Raw genomic sequence first — 19,166 nt, 5'->3', positions numbered from 1 at the left:
CACTTCTATTGCTGGTCCTTTGTCTTGTATAGATGTACTTCATCACATCTGCCCTTCTGATGTTCCCATGGTCTCTTTAGGTATAATAAGCAACAGCAGCTATCCTTTTTTTAAATTCCCACCACCCTTCTTTGTTATCTTCAGTAGTTTGTTGTATTTTTTAGATTCCACATATAAGTGATATCATACAGTATTTATAGTTCTCTGTCTGACTTATTTCACTTAGCATAGTACCCTCCAAGTCCAGCAGCCATTCTTTTGAGAGACTAGTGTGTACTTGGGGTCGAAATTCCTTGAGTCAAGAGTTTTATTTTATTTTATTTTTTAAGAGTTTTAATTTACTTTTATAAAGTGCCATTCTGTACTTTTAAAAAGTGTTATAAGGAAAAGGAACTAAAATGAAACAGAGTATCAAAGCAACAAAATGTAAGCAAACAAAAAAACTTGTAACTTTTTACAAAAGGAGTCCAGTTCTTTTATCTTTCTTTAAAGGTCCTATTTTCTTTTTCTTTTTTTTAATAGGTCCTGTTTTCTTTATTCTTAATAATTGTGTATTTCTCTACTGGACCAAATTTATGTTTTTAACATCAGACTTAATTGTGGGATATTTAATATTTAATAATATTTAACTCTAATAAGGACTTATCTGTAGCTGAGTCTAGAAGATCATTCTGTGCTCAGGTCTCATGCTGTGTGTTTTATAACTTTCTTCAGTCATCTTTGGCTCTTTAAGGATATGGTCAGGGATGGCACTGGTCAGTGTAATCTTAGGATTACCTAAAAATCATATTTTTAGCTAATATTGTCCCATTTCATTAGAAATACAAGAATGATTTAAATGTTAGGTTCTTTTCCTTTATAAATTAATGTATGAGTGAACAGTAAATGGTTATGAAGAACCCTGGACTCAAAAAATCTGAATTTACTTATCTGAGTACCTTTACAAAGGCTTCTTTTTATTCCTCAAGCCCAGTAGTTTCCATTCTAAGACAACTAGTCTTCATGGGTGCCTTGAGCTGGGGTGACAGAAATGAATGAATGTCTTTTCTATTGATTTCTGGGAATCTAGTTTTGTTCTTGGTCACTCTTTGTTCAGGTCAACCTGAACAGAGATCTACTTGTCTGATAAGCAGAGTTTCTCTTCCCAGCACATTCAGTTTTAGATTGCAGATTCAAGGGGTGGTTGGGGAGAGTGATGCTGGAGCTGGAAGTTTAAGCTGGAGTTTCAGGGGCTACCACAGTGACACTTCTGAAGTTGGTTAGGTTCTGGAACATGTTGCAGTCCATTTCCACAGTGAGCCTCTGGAGCCCCACCTGCATTGGTGTGAACTTGAGTTGGGTGCGCAAGGTGTTTCTGGACTGCACCGAACTTAATCTGAAATAAAGGAAAAGGCAGGTGCTAGTTCTGTCCCAGGGTCATTGCTTTGCTGGTCCCAGTGACTCTGATCCTTACCTGCTTACAGAAGTGGACTCTGAAGAAATAAACATCCAAGTACCTTGCTGTTAAAACAGAGGAGATTTGAAGGGGATGGAATGCAGGAGCCTCCTATGGTGAGCAGTTGTATGTTTGAGAAGAGAAACATCCTATTCTAAGGGCTTCCAAGTTACACCTGTTGTTTCGTTTATCACCTGCGACTTCAGTCTGGTCTCCTTCTTAGTAATAGTATGTTTGGGAAGGCAGTTTTGGAACCCTCGTTGCTAACTGCAGTGGGTCCAGTGGGCATATTGAGATGTCAGTATGTCAACAGGTGGTGTTTTGCAGCCCTATTAGCAACCTTCTAGTCTGCCTGTGGACCTTCTTACGTTGACTGAGGGAATGGTGCAGATATTTTTGAGGAGTTTTGCCCCACAGTTGAGCTGGGAGAACACAGACGTCTGGTTAAATGTTGGTAGTCCCTCCTCTCAACTTATGGGCAAGACTCACCCACTGAGTTTCTTGAGGTTGAGGCAGTGTCTCAACAACCAGACAACCTGTGAGGGACCTAATGGGTGGTAGGAGTAGGCATCGTGAACTCTAAACTGTATGTATGTATTCAGCAGAAGATGCCGTGGACTTCATGAGAGAAGGAGCAATAATGAACGAAGATACAACATCTAAAACCAACAAGGCACTAATCTAGACTATACAGGGTTTGTGTATACACACACACACACACACACAAATCAACAAGGAAAAAAGGCAGGAACACCAAAAGAAAAGTGGGCAAAGTTAAAAACAAACTATACAGAGGAGGAAATGGAAAAGGCTAATAAACATATGAAGAGTTAACAAATTAAAACAATAATGAGATATTACCTTATCCTGTTAAACTGGAAAAAAAGACAAAGCTGGGTATTGCCAAGAGTGGAGGAATGGTAGGAAGATAGAAACTGTCAAGTACTGCTGGAGGGAGTTGTAGACTCTTCCAGCCATTATGCAAGCCAATCTGATAGCACGTGGTCAAACCAGGTCATATCCTATGTCTCAGCTACTCCATTCCTGCGCGTATTTCCCCCCACCTCCCACAGATTTTCAAGCGAGTATGTAAGGGGACGTATATCTGTAGTGTCCGAGAGTTGGAGGCGCTGTGGAGTGGCGTGGTAGGAAGTCGGGGGTGTACACGATGGAGTAATATGCAGCAGAAGCAATGGACTTGACATGTGGATGAATCGTAAAAACATAGTTCTGAGTGAAAAGAAAAAGAATTAGACGTAACACCATTTACATCAGTTAAGAATACAGTACTCATGAAGCAACAGTACTCATACATACTAAAAAAGGGATATGAAGGGTGGTAGTGGGAATGGGGGTAGGGAATAGGAGTAAAAGAGAATGTAGAAATAAACAAAATTCTGTATTGTGTTGTCACTAGTAGAATGCAGCTCTCTGGCTTCACTGAGAGGCAGCCTACCCTCCCTGTGGCGTTCCCTCCCACCCAGCCCTAACCCCCTCACCTGCATTCACCAGCAATACCCAGGCTCTCCCTGTGTGACCAGAGCCGCGGCCAGCGTCAGGTGCCCGAGAGGCACAGAGCCTCCTCCGTCACTCCTGCACCCACATTGGTGGCCCCAGGATGAGAGAGGCCCTAATCCTTTAGTTCAACTCTGGCAGGTATTTGCTCTGTCTCCATAGACAAAGCAAAAAGACAGTCATCGATCTTGGGTTCCTGCCTTTATGACCAGTTGAGATGTTTTTGTGGGTTGAGAAGCTTGCGGTCTCTTACCTGTAGCTCTTCTCTCTGTGAATGAGTCCCCTTCCGAAGATGGAGATCACACAGCCCTTCATGGGAGCATCTAAGGAGTTATGGATGCTGACTGAGGCCGTAAGGGGCTGATGTTGCTCTGCTGTCTCCGGCATCTGTGGGAGATGCCAAGAGCACAGAGCTGCAGTCGCTCCTTCCCCTCCTGGCCACCCTCCCTGAAGCCTCCTCAGTTACTCTCCTAGCTCTGCCATCCTCACCCAAACTCCACAGCTGACTTCTCTACCCCTCTACCTGCTCTTCCTGCATTTACTCTCACCCTTGACCCATCACTGACAACCTCTGATGGTGCCTTTCCCTCACTTAGAAACTTTGGAGGGTTTCCCATTGTCCTCAGAATCCAGCTTCGGTTGGCATTCAGAGCCCTTCCTGATCTGCTCCCAATCTACCTGCAGGCTCATCTGTTCCTCCCCTGACTGCAAGACACGCCAGCCTCTTCGGGCACCTTCGGAGCCTCAGTGCACCCCTCAGGCTCCCCTCCTTTGGGCCTCTTTACTCAGCCTTCTGTCTGCAACGGCCTTCCCCCACCTCTGCACTGAAAGCTTACCCATTTTTCAAGGCCCAACACAAATGCCACATCCTGCATGAAGTCTTCCCCAAACCCACCAGCTGGAATTAATCCCCTTTACTTCACTTGTCCCAGAGCGACTTTGTACCTCTCCTAAAGCTCTGACATAAAAGACCACACGTTGTGTCTCCCTTACCCAACTGTAATAACCTCTTCCAGAGCAGAGACCAGGTCACATTTGTTTTGGTCTGGGTAGACATGTGGAAAGAGTACTGGACCAAGAGCCCTAAGCCTCTAAAATGTCCTATTTTTATGATCGTGGGCATGATGCTCTCTGGGACTGTTTCCTCCTCTGAACAGTGGGAACAATTCCACCTCCCAGGGCTTTTGTATTAAAAGAAGTAAAAGAGGTGAAAATACATTGGCACATGTACAAAGTGCTAAATAAACATAGGCTGTTATTATCTCTGTAAGTATAGAGGCAGCAACTGGGAAGACCCCAATTTTAGAAAACTTTACTTAATCTGAACTAAAGTTGGAAGATTTAAACTTTAATAGCATGTATAAGAAACCATCTCTTTCAAGAGAAGGAGCTCTCAACCCAGCATTTCCTGGTAGTTCTTCAGCACCGTCACCTGCTCTGAAGCTGGAGAGACTCAGTGCCTTCTGAAACGGGGACCTGAGTAGCAGCAAACGCCAGTGATATGGGGAAGAACTGGTGCCTACCTCAATGGCAAGGTGTGGTCTGCAAATGGCGATGTCTTGCTGAGCAAAGCAGGTAGGGCTGGAGTGTGTTGCCATAGCGGTGAGTCTGAGGAAACTATTCTCTGGCGGGTTTTGTTTAAAATTGGAGAAGGACAGGAAGGTGGAGATTTTCTCAGCTGAAACATATGACAGGTGGAGTCAGCACCCAGGGGTGAGTGCATGCGCCCTGGAAATAAGCAGTAGTTTCACACACAACGCAAAGGAGTCGGGACCTCACTGAAGCCAGAAAGATGCCTCATTCCTCACAGCAATTTCAAAATTGAACTCAGTCAAGAACCCACCCATGACCACCATCACCGCCGCCACTAACACTCTTGATGGACCACCTCCACAGGGCTGGGGAAAGGGCACCTGTGAACTAGAACAAGTGAAGCTCTTGGAGCCTGTTTCCTTGTCTAATAACAATGCCTACCTGGAGGGACGGCTTGTGGTTCACGAGACAGTCATTAAGTGCTGGTCTCAGACCTGCCACCCAGCCGTGGCTGAATATATGTATGCTTAGTCCCCTCCCCTTCTCTGCTTCTGCTCTTTCCCTTTTGCAGAGAAAATGAAGCCATCCTTCGTCCTTGAGGAAGCCTCTCGAGCTCATGTTCTCATTCGCAACCTACAGATATAGACATCTACCCCTGCTGTTAACCCCCCCGGAGGGTGAGGCATCCCCCCTGCCCAAGTCCAGTCCTTTGCTTTTTAAATCAGTGCCCCACCCTGACCCCGCCACTGCTTAGCTGTGTAACTTCGGGCAAATTATTTAATTCTCTGTGTCTTGGTCTCCTCATCTGTAAAGTGGGATAATAATGGTTCCTGCCTCATAAGGTCGTTATGAAGATAAATGAGATGATGCATATAGAACATTTAACACCATGTTTGCCAAAAATAAGTGCTTCATAAATGTGAGCTATAATTATTCTAGTTGCCTCTCATTTCCCCAAGGATTGCACCATCAATTATAACCCATCTCTCCTGAGGTTTCCGTCCTTTTCTCTCTGCTGATTCTTCCTCACCATGTAAGTGGATTCTGCTGTCTCTCATCTTAAAAGAAAACAAAGAACACCCTCCTCCCCAGTGTCCCTGGCTGACTACCACCAGGTCTCCCTTCTTTTTCCATCCATTCTTCCAGGAAGGACTGCACACCTTGTCTCACTTCCTCAACTCTCAATCTGTTTAACCCCAGGAACCTGGTCTTTGCCATTGCTTCTCTGTCAGACCACTCTGTCAGTGGACGCTTTTCAGCCTTGACCTCTCGTGGCCTCTCTGCTGACCTTGCTTCGTGCCCCCATCCTCTCTTTCCCTTCTCAGTCTCTCACTCTGCTCTTTCCCTGACTGCCCCCTGCACCCCAACATGCTGGTGCTGCCTGGGTTTCCTCCTCACCCTCTCACAGTCCTCTCCCACTCCCCCCACCCCCAAACAGGCCTTTATCTTGAATACCAGGTTTAGGTTTCCAGCTGCCTACTGGCCGTCACAGCTTGGATGTCTTATGGGCTTTCAAATCCAACATGCCACAAACAGAACTCAACATCTTTCTCCCCAAACCTGCTCTTCCCCATTTGCCCTATTCTGGAGGCTCACCCAAGCTGGAAGCACCCTCTCCCCACATACACGAGTTCAATCTAGCCTACCTCTTCAATATGACTTCATTTGAAAAGTGCAGCTAGTTTAGTTTGTCCTTTATTTCTTGGCTTGATTATTACAAAACCTTCCAACCTCCAATCCAGTGGTTGTCGACATTGGATGTATATTAGAATCATATGGGAAGCTTTATAAAACAATCCCAGTGCCAGGCCACACCCCAAATCAATTATAACAGACTCTGATTGTGAGGCCCAAGCATCAGTATTTTCTAAATTCCCCAGGTGATTCAACGTGCAGCCAAGGTTGAGAACCACGACTCTAATACGACCCCTTCCATTCCATTCTGCCCATGAATTTCTGATCACATTGACTCCCCTGGTTAAAACCTCCCACCAGCTCCCCACTGCCCGGAGAACAAAACCCAAACTCCTCAGCAGGACCTACAAGCCGCTTCATGATCTGGCCTTGTCCAGCTCTCACACCACTCCCCCACTCCATCCCTCCCTCCCTTGGAAAGGGAACAGGGTGGAGGGACTGGAGGCAGGGGCACCCGTCAGGAGGCTGCTGCAATCATGTAGACAAGCACTATTCCACTGATTCTCTTGCCTGCACATTGGAATCACCCAAGGACTTAAAACTTTTTTTGATGTTTGGGCCAAACCATAGAGTTTCTGACTTAATTGGTCTGGGGTGCAGGCTGAGCATCAAACTTCCCCCAGGTGGTTCTGATATGCAGCAAAGTTGGAGAACTGCTCTAGTCCAGGGAATTTCAACCCTAGAATAACCCAGGGAGCTCTGAAAAAATACCAGTGCCTGGATCCCATCCCAACTCAATTAAATAAGAATCTGAAGGAGGAGGAAGAACCTGAGCATATGTCCCTTCTTCCTGGAATGGCCTTGACCCATTTTTTTTTTTTTTTTGCGGTACACGGGCCTCTCACCGCTGTGGCCTCTCCCGTTGCAGAGCACAGGCTCCGGACGCGCAGGCCCAGCGGCCATGGCTCACGGGCCCAGCCGCTCTGTGGCATGTGGGATCCTCCCGGACCGGGGCACGAACCTGCATCCCCTACATCGGCAGGCAGACTCTCAACCACTGCGCCACCAGGGAAGCCCGCCCTTGACCCACTTTACTGTCTGACACTGTCCTATTCAACCTTCAAGACCGAGGGCAGCCCGATTTACCTGGGGGCAGCCTGCTCCAGCCTGGGTAAGACGCTAACCCGCCATTGTACTCTGTTTACCTTATCAAACACTTCTTACACTGTCTGTTTGCTTATATAACTGCAATCAGAATTGTGTGGTTTTTTCCCTGTGTGAAGCTCAATAAATATGTATTGAATGAGAAAGAGAGAAAAAGAGAGAGAGAGAGGGCACACCAGGGGCTAGATGCTATCTCTTCAGATCTGCAGGGGGTGCTGTATGGCCGTTGCCTGCCCAGGGCAGGAGCTGGGTGTGTGGAGTGTCTGGGGAGGGGGGCCGTAGAGAGTTACCTGAGTTGGCCCTGAGTGTAAGGACAAGCTTCTTCGTCCAGAGCTTGGCAGCAAGGACACCATTGTAGTATACTGCCTGCAGCCCAACAGCCAGCTGCACTTCTTTATCATGGTCACTAGGGTTTAACAAGTTCACAGAGAACCGGGCGTCCCCTCCCAGGGCTAGGGAACTGGGTGCTTCCAAGAAGAAATGTAAAGGATCATCAGTCTCGAGACTGGGAGGATGGATGCCATCGTCTTTCCCATGTTTCATTCTGTTTTCCTGGACCCTCTCCAGCACCTCTTTTTCTTGAAGAGATCCTGAAGAATGGAATAAACAAAGCAGACCTCTTACCCAGCAGGTGTAGACCCTTCTAATGCAGCCCAGGATTAAGATTCATTTTCTCGCTGCTGTTCAAATGCCAAAGCCACATGAGCTTTGCAAACCTCTAGGTCCATATTTAGCTAAAAAAAGATCTGTGTTAGACCCACCACAGATACAGTGTATCTCTTCAAAGCCACTCACGGGATCAAGTTCTTCAAGTGCTATGAATTTGCCCCTTGAACGGTGAGAGAGCTAGTTTTTGTACAAGTTGCAGGGACTTGAATCTTCCTAAGTGAAGAAGTTTGGACTTATTCCAAGGGCAATGGAGGCCATGGAATATTCTGGAACAGGAATATTCTGTAACATAATTATATTTGTGTCTTGGGAAGCTCATTCTGGAAACTGTAAGTTGAAAATAGAGTAATGATGGGGAGACTGGAGGCGGGGGTCTAGTTAGGAGGCTGCTGCTATACTTTAGACGAGAGATGATGAGGCCCTGGATGACCTACAGGCAATGGGGAAGGAGATGAGGAGATGGGTGTGAGAGTACAGTGGGGTGGTGATGGGGGAGACTCAAGGACAGTGCAGGGCTTCTTGTTTGGACAAATGGGTGGACACTGCAGTGGTGGGCTCCAAATCAGCTTGGAGGGGTGTTGAAGGAGAGCAGAAGAGAGAGAACATCTCTTGGCAGCTGGGCTTGGTATTAACTGTGCTGTTGTATAGCAGTGGTTCTTAACTGGGGGCAATTGTGCCCCCAGGGGACATCTGGAAATGTTGGGAGACATTTCTGGTTGTCACAACTGGGGGCAGTGGTTGAAGGGGAGCCGGCATCTAGTGGATAGAGGCCAGGAATGCTGCTGAATGTCCTATGGTGCACAGCCCTCCACAACGAAGTTAGCCAGTCCAGAATGTGAATAATGTCAAACAGGGCTGAGAAATCCTGTTTTATATGATGGGGAAAGGACCTCTCTTTGGCCTGCGTGTGTCTGGCCCATTCTTTTCCTCCTGTTGCTGTTTCAGGGCCCTCCTCTGCCCAGTACCTTCAGGATACTTGTAGTTCTGCGTGATGTCCTCACAGCGGTCACAGTCCACACCCTTGGTGCTGATGTTGTTGCCAACATACTTAGTGTTGGAGTCGGTCAGCTCCAGTGTCCCATCCTCATGGCACTTCCAGACCACACATGAGGCATTTATCGAGGCAAAAATGTCTGATACTGCAGGGGTCAGCCCCAGCGTCCCCTCCTTGACTGCTTTGACTGGGACCAGATCACAGGCCTCCAGGACTGAGGGAGAGAAAGGGAGAAAGGTCGGTAAGCGAGAGGAACCACGCCCAGACCTCAGCTTGGGTCAGAGCTCACAACAGCAGTCCCCATCCTATGCCCTTTTGTCCCTCCCCTGGGATCAAGGTCAGAGGTGGGCACTAGGCAAGGTTTCTGAGAGGGCACTGCTGAGGTGAAACTCACTATTTAGCGACAACACTTTTTGGTCATGGCCTATGGCAGAAGCCCTCTCAGAAACTGGACAGGTAATAACCTCAGAGGTACAGAGTACACGGGAGTTCCTAAGCCAGCTTGACTACAGACATGATAGGGATAGGTTGCCTTTGCTGAGCACTTCCTATGTGCCAGGCTCTGTGACAGTTCTGTTCCTGGGAAAGGAAGAGCCATCCTTTTATAACTCCTGAAGATTCCTTTTCTGAGCTTGAGCCTATCCTGATATCCTCTTCATCCAAAACCAGAACCCCAGAAGTCCCACTCTACAAGCTGTCTTAAGACCCTCTGCCCTTCCATGAGACTCAGCTCCCTCACCTGTTGCTCTGAGAGGGGCTAGTCTCCCTGAGACCTTGGAGCCAAGATGGCTAACACATTTGTTCCCTTGAGCCTGCGGGCATCAGGTCAGCATTCTGCTGGTCACTATCATTCCTGGCGCTTCTCCTGTTTTAGGGGATGCAGACCCCCTTTGGACCACCTGCTGCCCCTCTTTCCTCTCCGAAGGACTCCTTGTCCTCATGCAGCTCTGTGCAGCCCAGGGAAGTCCTGGGCCCATGCCCAGGCTTTACCTCCACCTCCATTAGGGGCACTTGGGTACAGAATCTGCCATCCGTCATAACCCTGGGGCAGAGCAGGCCGAGCCATCCAGCACTCCGTGGAAGTCTGGAAGATCCTGAAGGTAGCAAAGGAAGCAACTCAAATGGGGAAAAAAAGAGTCCCGAAGTGGTCCTAGAAATGACAGAGCTGTTACTAGGGGGATAGGAGGATGCTGCATAAAAGTGGTTGCAACACTCCTGGGAAGGGGCATGCACTCCACAACTCACCCTGACCATGCTGCTTTCAAGAGTCTTGAAGGCCTACTCTCAGCAAGGCCCCTTGGGGTTCCCATGGGTGACACCCTGCGGGCTTGGAGCCCTTCCAGGTCTGGGACCTCATCCCCTTCGGGCTTCTCACCAGATTCTGCCTCTGTGGCCTTCTCCATTCTGAAGCCCCTCCTCACTGTAGTACTCATCTACGAGCAGGCCCCCGCCAGTGCCCTGGGCTGAGGTGAACGTGGTAATGACGCGGGCAGGGATTCCCAGGCCTCGCAGCACTGCATGGAAGGGGGCAGGGGGTCAGGGCACCAGAGAGGCCTGGAATGTGGGGGGCAGGGTACATGGCTAGCGTTTTCAGGGTCTCCTCTGGACACCGGGCACTTTCACTATCTTAAATGCCAGGTGACACTGTGGAAAGAGAAGGGGCACAGGCACCAGAAAGTTAGAATTGACACCAGCCAGACCCAGGCCATATGAGGGCCCAGAAACGAGGAACAAACCAGTTACACATCAGGCAGAGTACACAGCGGGGGTAGGCTTACGGGATACACAGCAGGGCTTGCTTTCCTGGGGCAGGGCCAGGGGAAGCTTTGGGGAAAAGTGAGTTTGGGAGCAGAGCTCGCCAGATGGGCCCAAGTTTGCCAAAGGGGCAAAAGGAGCAGCAGCTGGTTGGGAGGAGCTGCTCGGGATAAATAGCTGGTTTCTTGGCCAGACGGAAGCAGAAGCAGTTATAACTGCACCGGAAGCGGTTATAACTGCACCGGAAGCAGTTATGGGTGTGATGGAGGCGGGGAAGTACTGCGGGTGGAGGAGGGGTAACCCAAGAAGCAGGGCAGACACTGCGACGTCGCCAAGGGGACGTTTGGGTGCGGCAGGCAAACCTGCTCTGTACCTGTGCAAGCAACGGCGGCCAACACCCAGGCCTGACCATCATACACGGGCCTCCCCTGGCCCTTGACCCACTGCCGCAGGATGGGCGCGCTGCCCCGGCGCTTGTTCAGCAAGGCCTTTTCCTCGGTGGTCTGGATCTGCGGGGTGGGCAAGACACTCTTCTCCTTGAGGGCGTGCAGCTGTTTGGGGAAATGTGGATGGGCAAGGGGGGCTCATCACAGTTCTCCAAGAGGGGGGTGAACAGACCACGTGCATGGCAATCACCTGGAACTTGTTAAACCTGCGTGTCCCTGGGCAGTGAAAGCGCTGACTCCTAACCACTGGACCGCCAGGGAATTCCTGGGACTCCTCCTTTTTAACAAGTCCTCCAGAAGCAGGGCTTCATGGGCCGTAGTGAAAAACAAAACTCAGGACACAAGAGCGGCAGGAGGGCTGCCCCTTGGCCTGCCTGGCTCCCATTCCTTGTAAGTGTTTTCACCTGGGGCCTCGAGGCCCACACATCCCAAGCTTCCTCCCCCTCGCAGGCTGGCCCTGTCCCTCACCAGCTCTTCAGAGGCGTGGACGGAGCCACATGAGGAAATGTGGGACGCGTTATTCCTGTGAGAGAACTTTTAAGGACAACAGGAAAGCATCAAGCTACCTTCATGGGAATAATTTAGAAATGAGAACAAATGCCTTTGACCACCTTAGCAGCAAACACTGGGTAAGATGGACGTGACCCCCTTCCTCCCAGGGACCTAAGCCCCCAGGTTGGGCTGGGGGTGGGGAGGAAGGGAGGGGCCAAGGAAATCCGGGCCAGTTTTAGTCCTTGCTGGCTTGTGTCCTGAGGGATGACACCTCCCTGTGCTTTTCTGTCCCCTGTGGATGCTACTGTCCTTCCCTCCTCACTCAGAACCTTCTTCAAGGACTGTCCCCCACACCGTGGGAGGAGGGGACCACTTGTGATTTGAAGATTGCCAGGGCCGTAGAGGTGGGGCAGCTCTGTCAGAGGGCTGCCATCTCGTCACCTCCCCCTCCCGACCCTGTCCTCACTCACCAATGCACCCAAGACACGGGCCACATGCACGGGGTTGCCCCACTTCTCCACCCGCTTGTCCACGCTCAGTAAGTCCAGGCTGAGGTCGATGACATCCTCCTCGAACTATAAGGACCACACAGGGCCATGATGGTGGGTGTGCAGGTCAGGCATTCTTCCCACAAGTCAACCCCGTCCCCTCATCCTTCTCCAGACTCAGGCTCCACTCCTTCCTGCCTTGCCCCCTTGGGAGTTCTGGCTTTTCCCTCTGCCCCCAGGGCTGCCTGGTCCCTGTGCCCGGCACTCCAGCCATTTGCCTCTTCTGTCGTCTGACTCCTGATAGCGTGAGCTCTTGAGCGCCAGGGCTGTGTCGAGTCCTCTCATTTCTATCGTTTTCCATGTCATTTGCTCCCACTGCCCCTGACAGGGCAGTCCTGTGTGGGGGCAGATAAGACAGCAGCTCCTGCTCTTGAGGAGCCCGGGGTTAGGAGTGAGGGGGACATGTGGCTGCTTAGGCTACAGATCTCAGCAACGTGGCCAGGGCTGTAGGAGAGATGCCCACCCAGAGAGCATAGTGGAGAGAGTCACTCTGCCTCTGGGGGCTGGGGAAGGCTTTCAGAGGGCCTTAAAAGATGGGTAGGAGTTTTCCAGGGGATAAGGGAGGGAAGGTATTCCTGGCAGAGGGAACATTCAGCCTGCACATTCAAGGGATGGCCAGGGGCTGGAGCATGGAGTGGCTCTTGGGGAAAGGAAAGCAGTGGCCCGACTGTGAAGAGCCTTGCGTGTCAAGCCTGGGGATTTGTTTTTTATCCTGTAGATGGTGGGGATTTAACAGAGGTTTGATTTGCGTCGTCTTTAGGAAGATAGCTCTGGAAGCTGTGGAGGATGGTCTAGTGTGGCTCTGAGGGAGGAGAGGTACCACGGGGCTGAAACTGCATGAAGAAATGGCCTCATGACCAGGGGATTTTGGACCTGCCCACTCTGTTTGACCTGAGTACTGAAGGTTATGGGACACTCACTTTCCCCCAGGCTTCCCCAGAGGCCCCTGTACCTGGCCAAAGTCCCAGGGCTCAGCCTGGATGCAGTCAGCTGTGCCCAGGAAGATGAGGCCGTTCTGGTTCAGCAAGTACTCCCTGCGTTGAGCTTCATTCGCCAGGAACACAGCATCCTCTGGAGAGAAGCAGGCAGGAATGAGGCTCTGGGGGATACTGGGCTTGCCCTCCACCTCCAGGCCTCTGCCTTCCATGCTTAGGTGGGATTCAGCTACAGGCCTTCTCTTCAGCTCCAGGCCTGATGAGGACTGAGGAGGAACCCCCTCTTTTCACCCCACACTGGGATCCAGGCTCCTCTCTGGTGAGAGTGGGGAAGGGGGTCAGAGTCCCTGGGTCAGCCATGGTGGCCTTCATGGTCAGCCAGCCAACAGGAACAAGCCAACCTTAAAAGGCCTGCTGGTTCCCGAAGATACTTGCAGCCAGAGTGCTACTGAACCAAGAGAATTTGGCAACAGCCCAGGGAGCGTCCCAGGGGGCCTGTTATGTCTCTCTCACAAGTTCAACCAAAAAAAAAGTGATTCCGAAAAACCAGTCAAACGTGTTGACAGGCATGAGCAGAAGGGAATTTGAGCAGGTATGTGTAGAGCGGTAGCCAGAGCATTAGTTTCCACCCAGGGTGTCCAAGTGGGTCTGGGACTCCTATGGTCTCTCCCCGCAGCCTCTCCTGCTGTCTTCATCCAAGGGTTGGGCTGGGGATCATGAGGAGGGTGGGGGCTTTAAGGAGGCCATCACCCACTCTAGAAAGCTGGGAGCAGCAGAGGGACCTGCTCTGCTTGCCAAGTGTCTCCCTCTGCCTGGTGCTAGGGGTGAAATGGGGGGTGGTAGACTAGTTCCGGGGGACTAGAAAGAGAAGAGGATTTCCAAACCATCCCCCAGGCATCCAACTGGGATGAGGGTACTCAAAGTAAAAGAAGGATGGCATATTAGAAATCAGGAATCCCTGAAAATACTGGGACAGAAGATCACAGAGCCATGGGCCCAAGGAGCCCTGGGCCCCTGCCCATCCATCCTTAGTACTGTCTGTGAAGTCAGCTGGACATCACTTCTTTGGAAATCACTTTAAACTGAGGTGTTTGGCCCCAGGCCCTGCAGGCTCTGGGAAGTACATTTTCAGAGCATAGGTAGCAGCCCCTCCTCTTCTCTGCTTGGGTGTAGCCCCTCCCCCCTTTATAAAGTCCCTGCTTATGAATAGGATTCTTTCATTACAGGGTGCAAAATTTCCTTTTGAATCCAGGAGAGCCCCATCTCCAAGTATGCTAAGATGAGACTGAGTCCCAGATAACCTCTGAAAATCTTTTACCTCCCAGGTGAGCAGTGCCAACAACTCACTCCTGGCCAGACAGACCCTGCCCCCCTCCACGCCTCCCTCATCCCCATAGAGAGGCCTTCCCTACACAGGTCCCTACAAGCCAGGCATGGAGGCAAGAATCCTGGCACTGAGTCAAGACTGTGAGCTCCCTCTGAACCAAGCACTGTCCCAGAACTGTCTTTGCTGTGTCTTTGCTCTGGCCATCAGGGTCTAGCTCTGGATGTGGGCTCAAAGTCAGCGAGGCAGGTACACTAAACCCTCAGTTTTGGAGGGAATGGCTTGAGGGTCTTTCAGTGTACGGAGAGCCATGGGGCCTCCCCCAGCTGAAGGGGCCCTGAATCCACACTCACCCACATGGGGCAATGGCACCTCAATGGACACTAGTTCTCATCCATTGTTCAACCTGCCAAACTCCTTGGAGCAGAAGCAAAGGGCCTGAACTGAGGAGAGACAGGGCCACCTGACAGAGGGGATACTGCAGAACCCCAGCCTGGGCAAAAGAAGTGGAGATAGGGAGCTCACTGGGATTCAGGTGCCATATAGAAAGGGCATCAGGTACTGGGGTGCAGGAACCTGGTAAGATTTCTTCTACTTCCCCTTGTTCCCAGCCCTGCCTCGTAATGAGGCTATGAAAGGAAAAGGCTTGTCTGGCGTAGCACGGACAGGCAAGCAGGAGGAAACTTTTCCTGTCCCCCAAACAACCGTTCAGGGAACACAAAGGTTTAAGGTGGGGGGTGGCAGATTCTAAAGGGAAGACAGATTCAGTCTTCAGAATGGGCAGGAAGAGGAAATGTTCTCTTAGCTCCCGTTTGGAGCATGTCAGCCATGTCTGATGACTTTTCTAGATGAAATAGTCCTGACAGCTAGAGCTGAGCTTTGCCAGAGGTGGCCACTGGAGGCCACCTGACCCCAGGAAGTCCACCCAGAGGCTGCTGAGCTGGGGAGGCTGGCTGTTTGATTTGTTGCTCCAGGCAGATATTGGGATAGGTCAGTGTGGAGAGAACCCAGCAGTCTGTAGTAAGGACAGAACTAACAAGTGGAGAAAAGCAGAGAGCTCAGAAAGGAAGATTTACTGTGAAGTTGAAGCTGCAGCTTTGGGCCCCCCACCAGTACAGACCCAGGGAGGAGCCTTAGCAATTCAAAATTCTGTGTTCTTTTTCTGAAAGAGGGTCCCCCAAATTATATAAACTTCAGGTCCCACAAAACCTGGATCCACCCTGGAGACAGACTATGGGAGCCCAGGGAGGGAACAGAGAAGCCCGTCCCTCAGGTCGCCTCTTTTCCTGAAGCACTTTCCAGCTCTTGGCCCCTGTCCTGTTATAAAAGAGGGTAGTTCTCCTAGGGTCATCTCAGTGAGTCTCAGCTCCTGTGACCAAATAGCCTGAGCCAGCACCAGACAAGCCTCTGCTCTCAGTGGGAAGCCCTGGACTGCTTCTTCCAAGATGACAAGAGAGGACCCTGGGTCTGAGAGGCCATTCATCCAGAAGGCAGGCACCACAGGAGCTGAGTGCTAGTGCCGCCCTAGAGGGAGCTGGGTCCTGAGGCCTGGAGCAATCGTACCCCAGCTCCGGGGCCTTGAGTCCTTTGTAGCCCAGGCTGGCCAAGGTCCAAACTCACCTCGACCCCAGGGGTTAAAGAGCAGTGTGAACTGGCCCAGGCATTGCTTCCTGCCTGAAACCTGCAGCAGGAGTGAGTAGTGGCCAATGACAGCGTCTGCGGGTGTGGTCACAGAGATAGTCCAGGACTGGTCATCTCTCTCCTCCACCATTGCACTCCACCACTTCCGGTCCCCAAGACTGGAAATTGAGAACGTGGCATGGGTCTGGTTGGCCTTGGAAGGCTGCTCTCCTGCAGTCACACAGAGATGAATTGGTCATTTGGATCTCTTTGCCACAACTCAGAGTAACAAAGTGAAGTATCCCAAAGATGGAGCAAGTGAAAATTAGATTAGGAGGAGAATGAAAGCAGCCCATCCAGGAATGGGAGGCAGTAAAGGGTGATGGGAGAGCACAGGTCCTCAGCGCTCATGGACCTAAATCTAGAAAAGGTTCATAGTGTATAACATGGGTGTAGTAATGATACCTCTTTCATAGGGCCAACGTGAGGTGGTTTTTTTTTTTAATACATTTATTTATTTTATTTATGTATTTTTGGCTGCATTGGGTCTTTGTTGCGGTGTGCGGGCTTCTCATTGCAGTGGCTTCTCTTGTTGCAGAGCGTGGGCTCTAAGCACGCAGGCTTCAGTAGTTGTGGCACATGGGCTCAGTAGTTGTGGCTCACAGGCTCAGTAGTTGTGGCCTGCAGACTGTAGAGTGCAGGCTCAGTAGTTGTGGCACACGGGCTTAGTTGCTCTGCAGCATGTGGGATCTTCCTGGACCAGGGCTCGAACCCGTGTCCCCTTCATTGGCAGGAGGATTCTTAACCACTGCACCACGAGGGAAGCCCCCAATGTGAGGTTTTAATGAGATATTGCATGTAAAGCCCTTGGCTCAATATCTGACATGTAGTACAGATTCAGCAAGTAGTAGCAATTAAATGTTATATTTAGCCTAGGTTAAATCCCATTCAGACTTTTCTACAAAACTGATATTATATATGCAACAAAGGAACCCCTTAGTGATAATGTGGCTGAGAAACTTCTGAATCATAATAAATGCTACTTATTATGCATATTATCTCATCCTCACAGGCCCTGCCAGTGGGCAGGACTTCTGGAGGCCCAGGTGCAGTGTGAGCCATGTGCCCCTTGGTGGGCAAGAGAAAGAAACCCCCAGTCCTGCTGCCAAAGAGGTCGAGGCCTGCCCCACTCACCAGTTTGTGCAATGAGGACTACCTTCTTCAGGGTATGCAAAAATGTGCGGATTGGAGCCCAGAAGTTCAGGCTGATGGTGAAGGGCTGCCCCCTTCTCACAATGAGGCGCTGGGAGCTGATGTCATTGGTGTGGTGCTCTACATTGTTTCTTGCTGCCTGGAAGTCGCAGCTCTTGATCCCCAGGCCTATTGTGAAAAGAAAGAATCATGGAGACTAGGCAAATATGACAATGTCAGTAAATGCAGAGACGCTGGAGTCAGAGACCAGGGTTTAAATCTTTGGCTCAACTCACTTACTAGCTGTGTGATCTCAGGCAAGTAACTTAACTACTCTGAGCTTCAGTTTCCTCTTCCTTAGAACAATCATCCCTCCTTGCAGGGTTGTGGAAAGCAAATGAGGTAATGTATATAATATGCTTGGCACCATGTCAGACACATAGTAAGTCCCATTAAGTAGGACTGTTACTATTATTAATAAGAGCGAAGCTTGTTCTCATTGTCAACCCCCTTTCTGGTCCCAATCCAGAAGCAATGAATAAAATCCAGAATTTTGCTCACCCCTACTCATTTTTTTCCTAAGAACACAATCAGACAACTTTTAGAGCTGGTTTTGAAATCACTGAGTCCAATTGTTTTGTTTTATAGGTGAGAAGAGTGAGGCCCAGAGAGTAGAAGCAACTCACTCGAGATTGCACGTGGCTCTTTCACCTAAAGGCTCATTAAACCCTTGGTACCATGCAGCCCAGAAAAACGCTACAAGGAGGGGGCCTGTGAGTATCATGACATCCTCTCAGGCAGTTCTCACTTTACATCGAGAACTTGTAAATGTAAATGTGCTAACAGAGGCCCCTGAGATTTCTGCATTCTCTGCTACTGCCTGTTTCCCACACACAGGCTTGGTGTCTGCCTCTGCCCCTTTTAGTTGGATTCCCTGGCTCCTACCTTCCTTCTCTCCCATTTAGCTTTGATGTACCACAACCCAGTGAGAAGAGCCATGTTAGAATGATCCTGGGATAAAGAATATAAATCCGTTTAATCACCATCATCATCTTACCACCATCATCATGACGATGACCAATTTACCAACAACAACCTACCCTATTGCCACTCCATAGCCACGCTCCCAGTACCATCGCTACCACAGCACCCACCACCACTTCCCACCATAACCGACCTCCGTCATCTCCACTGCTGCCAGCACCGACTACTACCCTTCCCACCAGAGCCACACAACCATTACCTCCAGTACCACCAGTACCCACTGCCAGCCCCCACACCTCAGCCCCTCCACCAGCAGCAGCACCCATTTACTATCCCCCCACCATAGCCCTACCGCCATCACCTCCACCACCATTAACACCCACTATCACCTCGCCGTCACGGTCACATCATCGTCACCTCCACCACCATCCTGCTTCTTTTAATGAAAACATGTAAGGATGGAGGAGCTACTGAGAGCCCAGTAAGCCCTGTGGAGAGCAGGCTTGGCTCACCTTGTCCCATGGCTGCAGGCTGCTCTTATCCACTTGGCTATAGGAAATGCCTGTCTTGAACTGTTGCTCTGAGCTTCCTCTCTGAATCTGTCTTCCAGACAGAAAATGATGAAGGCACTTTTGTTGGCTTAAGAATCTGTAAATACTGGAGTTTCCTTCTGCTTCCCCACATGTTTGTCTCTCCTGCTCCTTCCCCTCTGGTATCTCTTGGACCAGCTGCTAGGAGTTCCCCTTTCTCGTTTTATCTCTTGTGCCAGGAGGCCCAGACAGGGGTATGTCTGACAGGCTGGAATGGGGGGTGGAGGGGGGCAAGATCTGACAGTTGGAGAAGTCCAGGTAAGCTTCTAAGCCTCTTGCTTCAGTGGCCTCAAGAGACCCTCAGAGATGTTACCTGGATGACACTGAAAGACTCTG

At 50.2% G+C, this 19,166-nt stretch overlaps 1 protein-coding gene across 2 annotated transcripts; it reads right to left on the bottom strand.

Annotated features, from left to right (window-relative positions):
- Positions 1-310: 310 nt before the first annotated feature.
- Positions 311-18,933, bottom strand: EPB42 (erythrocyte membrane protein band 4.2). 2 transcript variants are annotated; one of them, XM_024732477.1, is made up of 13 exons: positions 18,753-18,933; positions 17,260-17,445; positions 16,066-16,296; positions 13,139-13,257; positions 12,109-12,213; positions 11,074-11,251; positions 10,321-10,459; positions 9,936-10,039; positions 8,917-9,159; positions 7,573-7,872; positions 4,474-4,628; positions 3,204-3,337; positions 311-1,375 (listed from the first exon to the last, which is right to left on the bottom strand). In XM_024732477.1, the coding sequence occupies exons 1-13, from the start codon at positions 18,760-18,762 to the stop codon at positions 1,213-1,215; spliced, it is 2,067 nt and encodes a 688-aa protein (XP_024588245.1). In that variant the 5' UTR covers positions 18,763-18,933; the 3' UTR covers positions 311-1,212. The 2 variants fall into 2 exon arrangements, with proteins under 2 accessions (XP_024588245.1, XP_024588246.1); XM_024732478.1 differs by having other exon boundaries at positions 11,074-11,209.
- Between the last annotated feature and the right edge of the window lie 233 nt (positions 18,934-19,166).

This window comes from Neophocaena asiaeorientalis, unplaced genomic scaffold (assembly GCF_003031525.2).
Source record: "Neophocaena asiaeorientalis asiaeorientalis breed wild unplaced genomic scaffold, Neophocaena_asiaeorientalis_V1.1 scaffold119, whole genome shotgun sequence".
Taxonomy (NCBI): Eukaryota; Metazoa; Chordata; class Mammalia; order Artiodactyla; family Phocoenidae; genus Neophocaena; species Neophocaena asiaeorientalis.
This window is presented reverse-complemented; position numbering and strand designations above follow the sequence as displayed.

Bases quoted from the DNA above. Each gene is read 5' to 3' on its own strand.
- EPB42 (XM_024732477.1), bottom strand. The intron at 16,297-17,259 runs GTGAGTGGGGCA...GTGTGACTGCAG, and splicing joins AGTCCTCATTGCACAAACTG to GAGAGCAGCCTTCCAAGGCC. The intron at 9,160-9,935 runs GTAAAGCCTGGG...TCTCTCCCTCAG, and splicing joins TGCCCCTAATGGAGGTGGAG to TCCTGGAGGCCTGTGATCTG.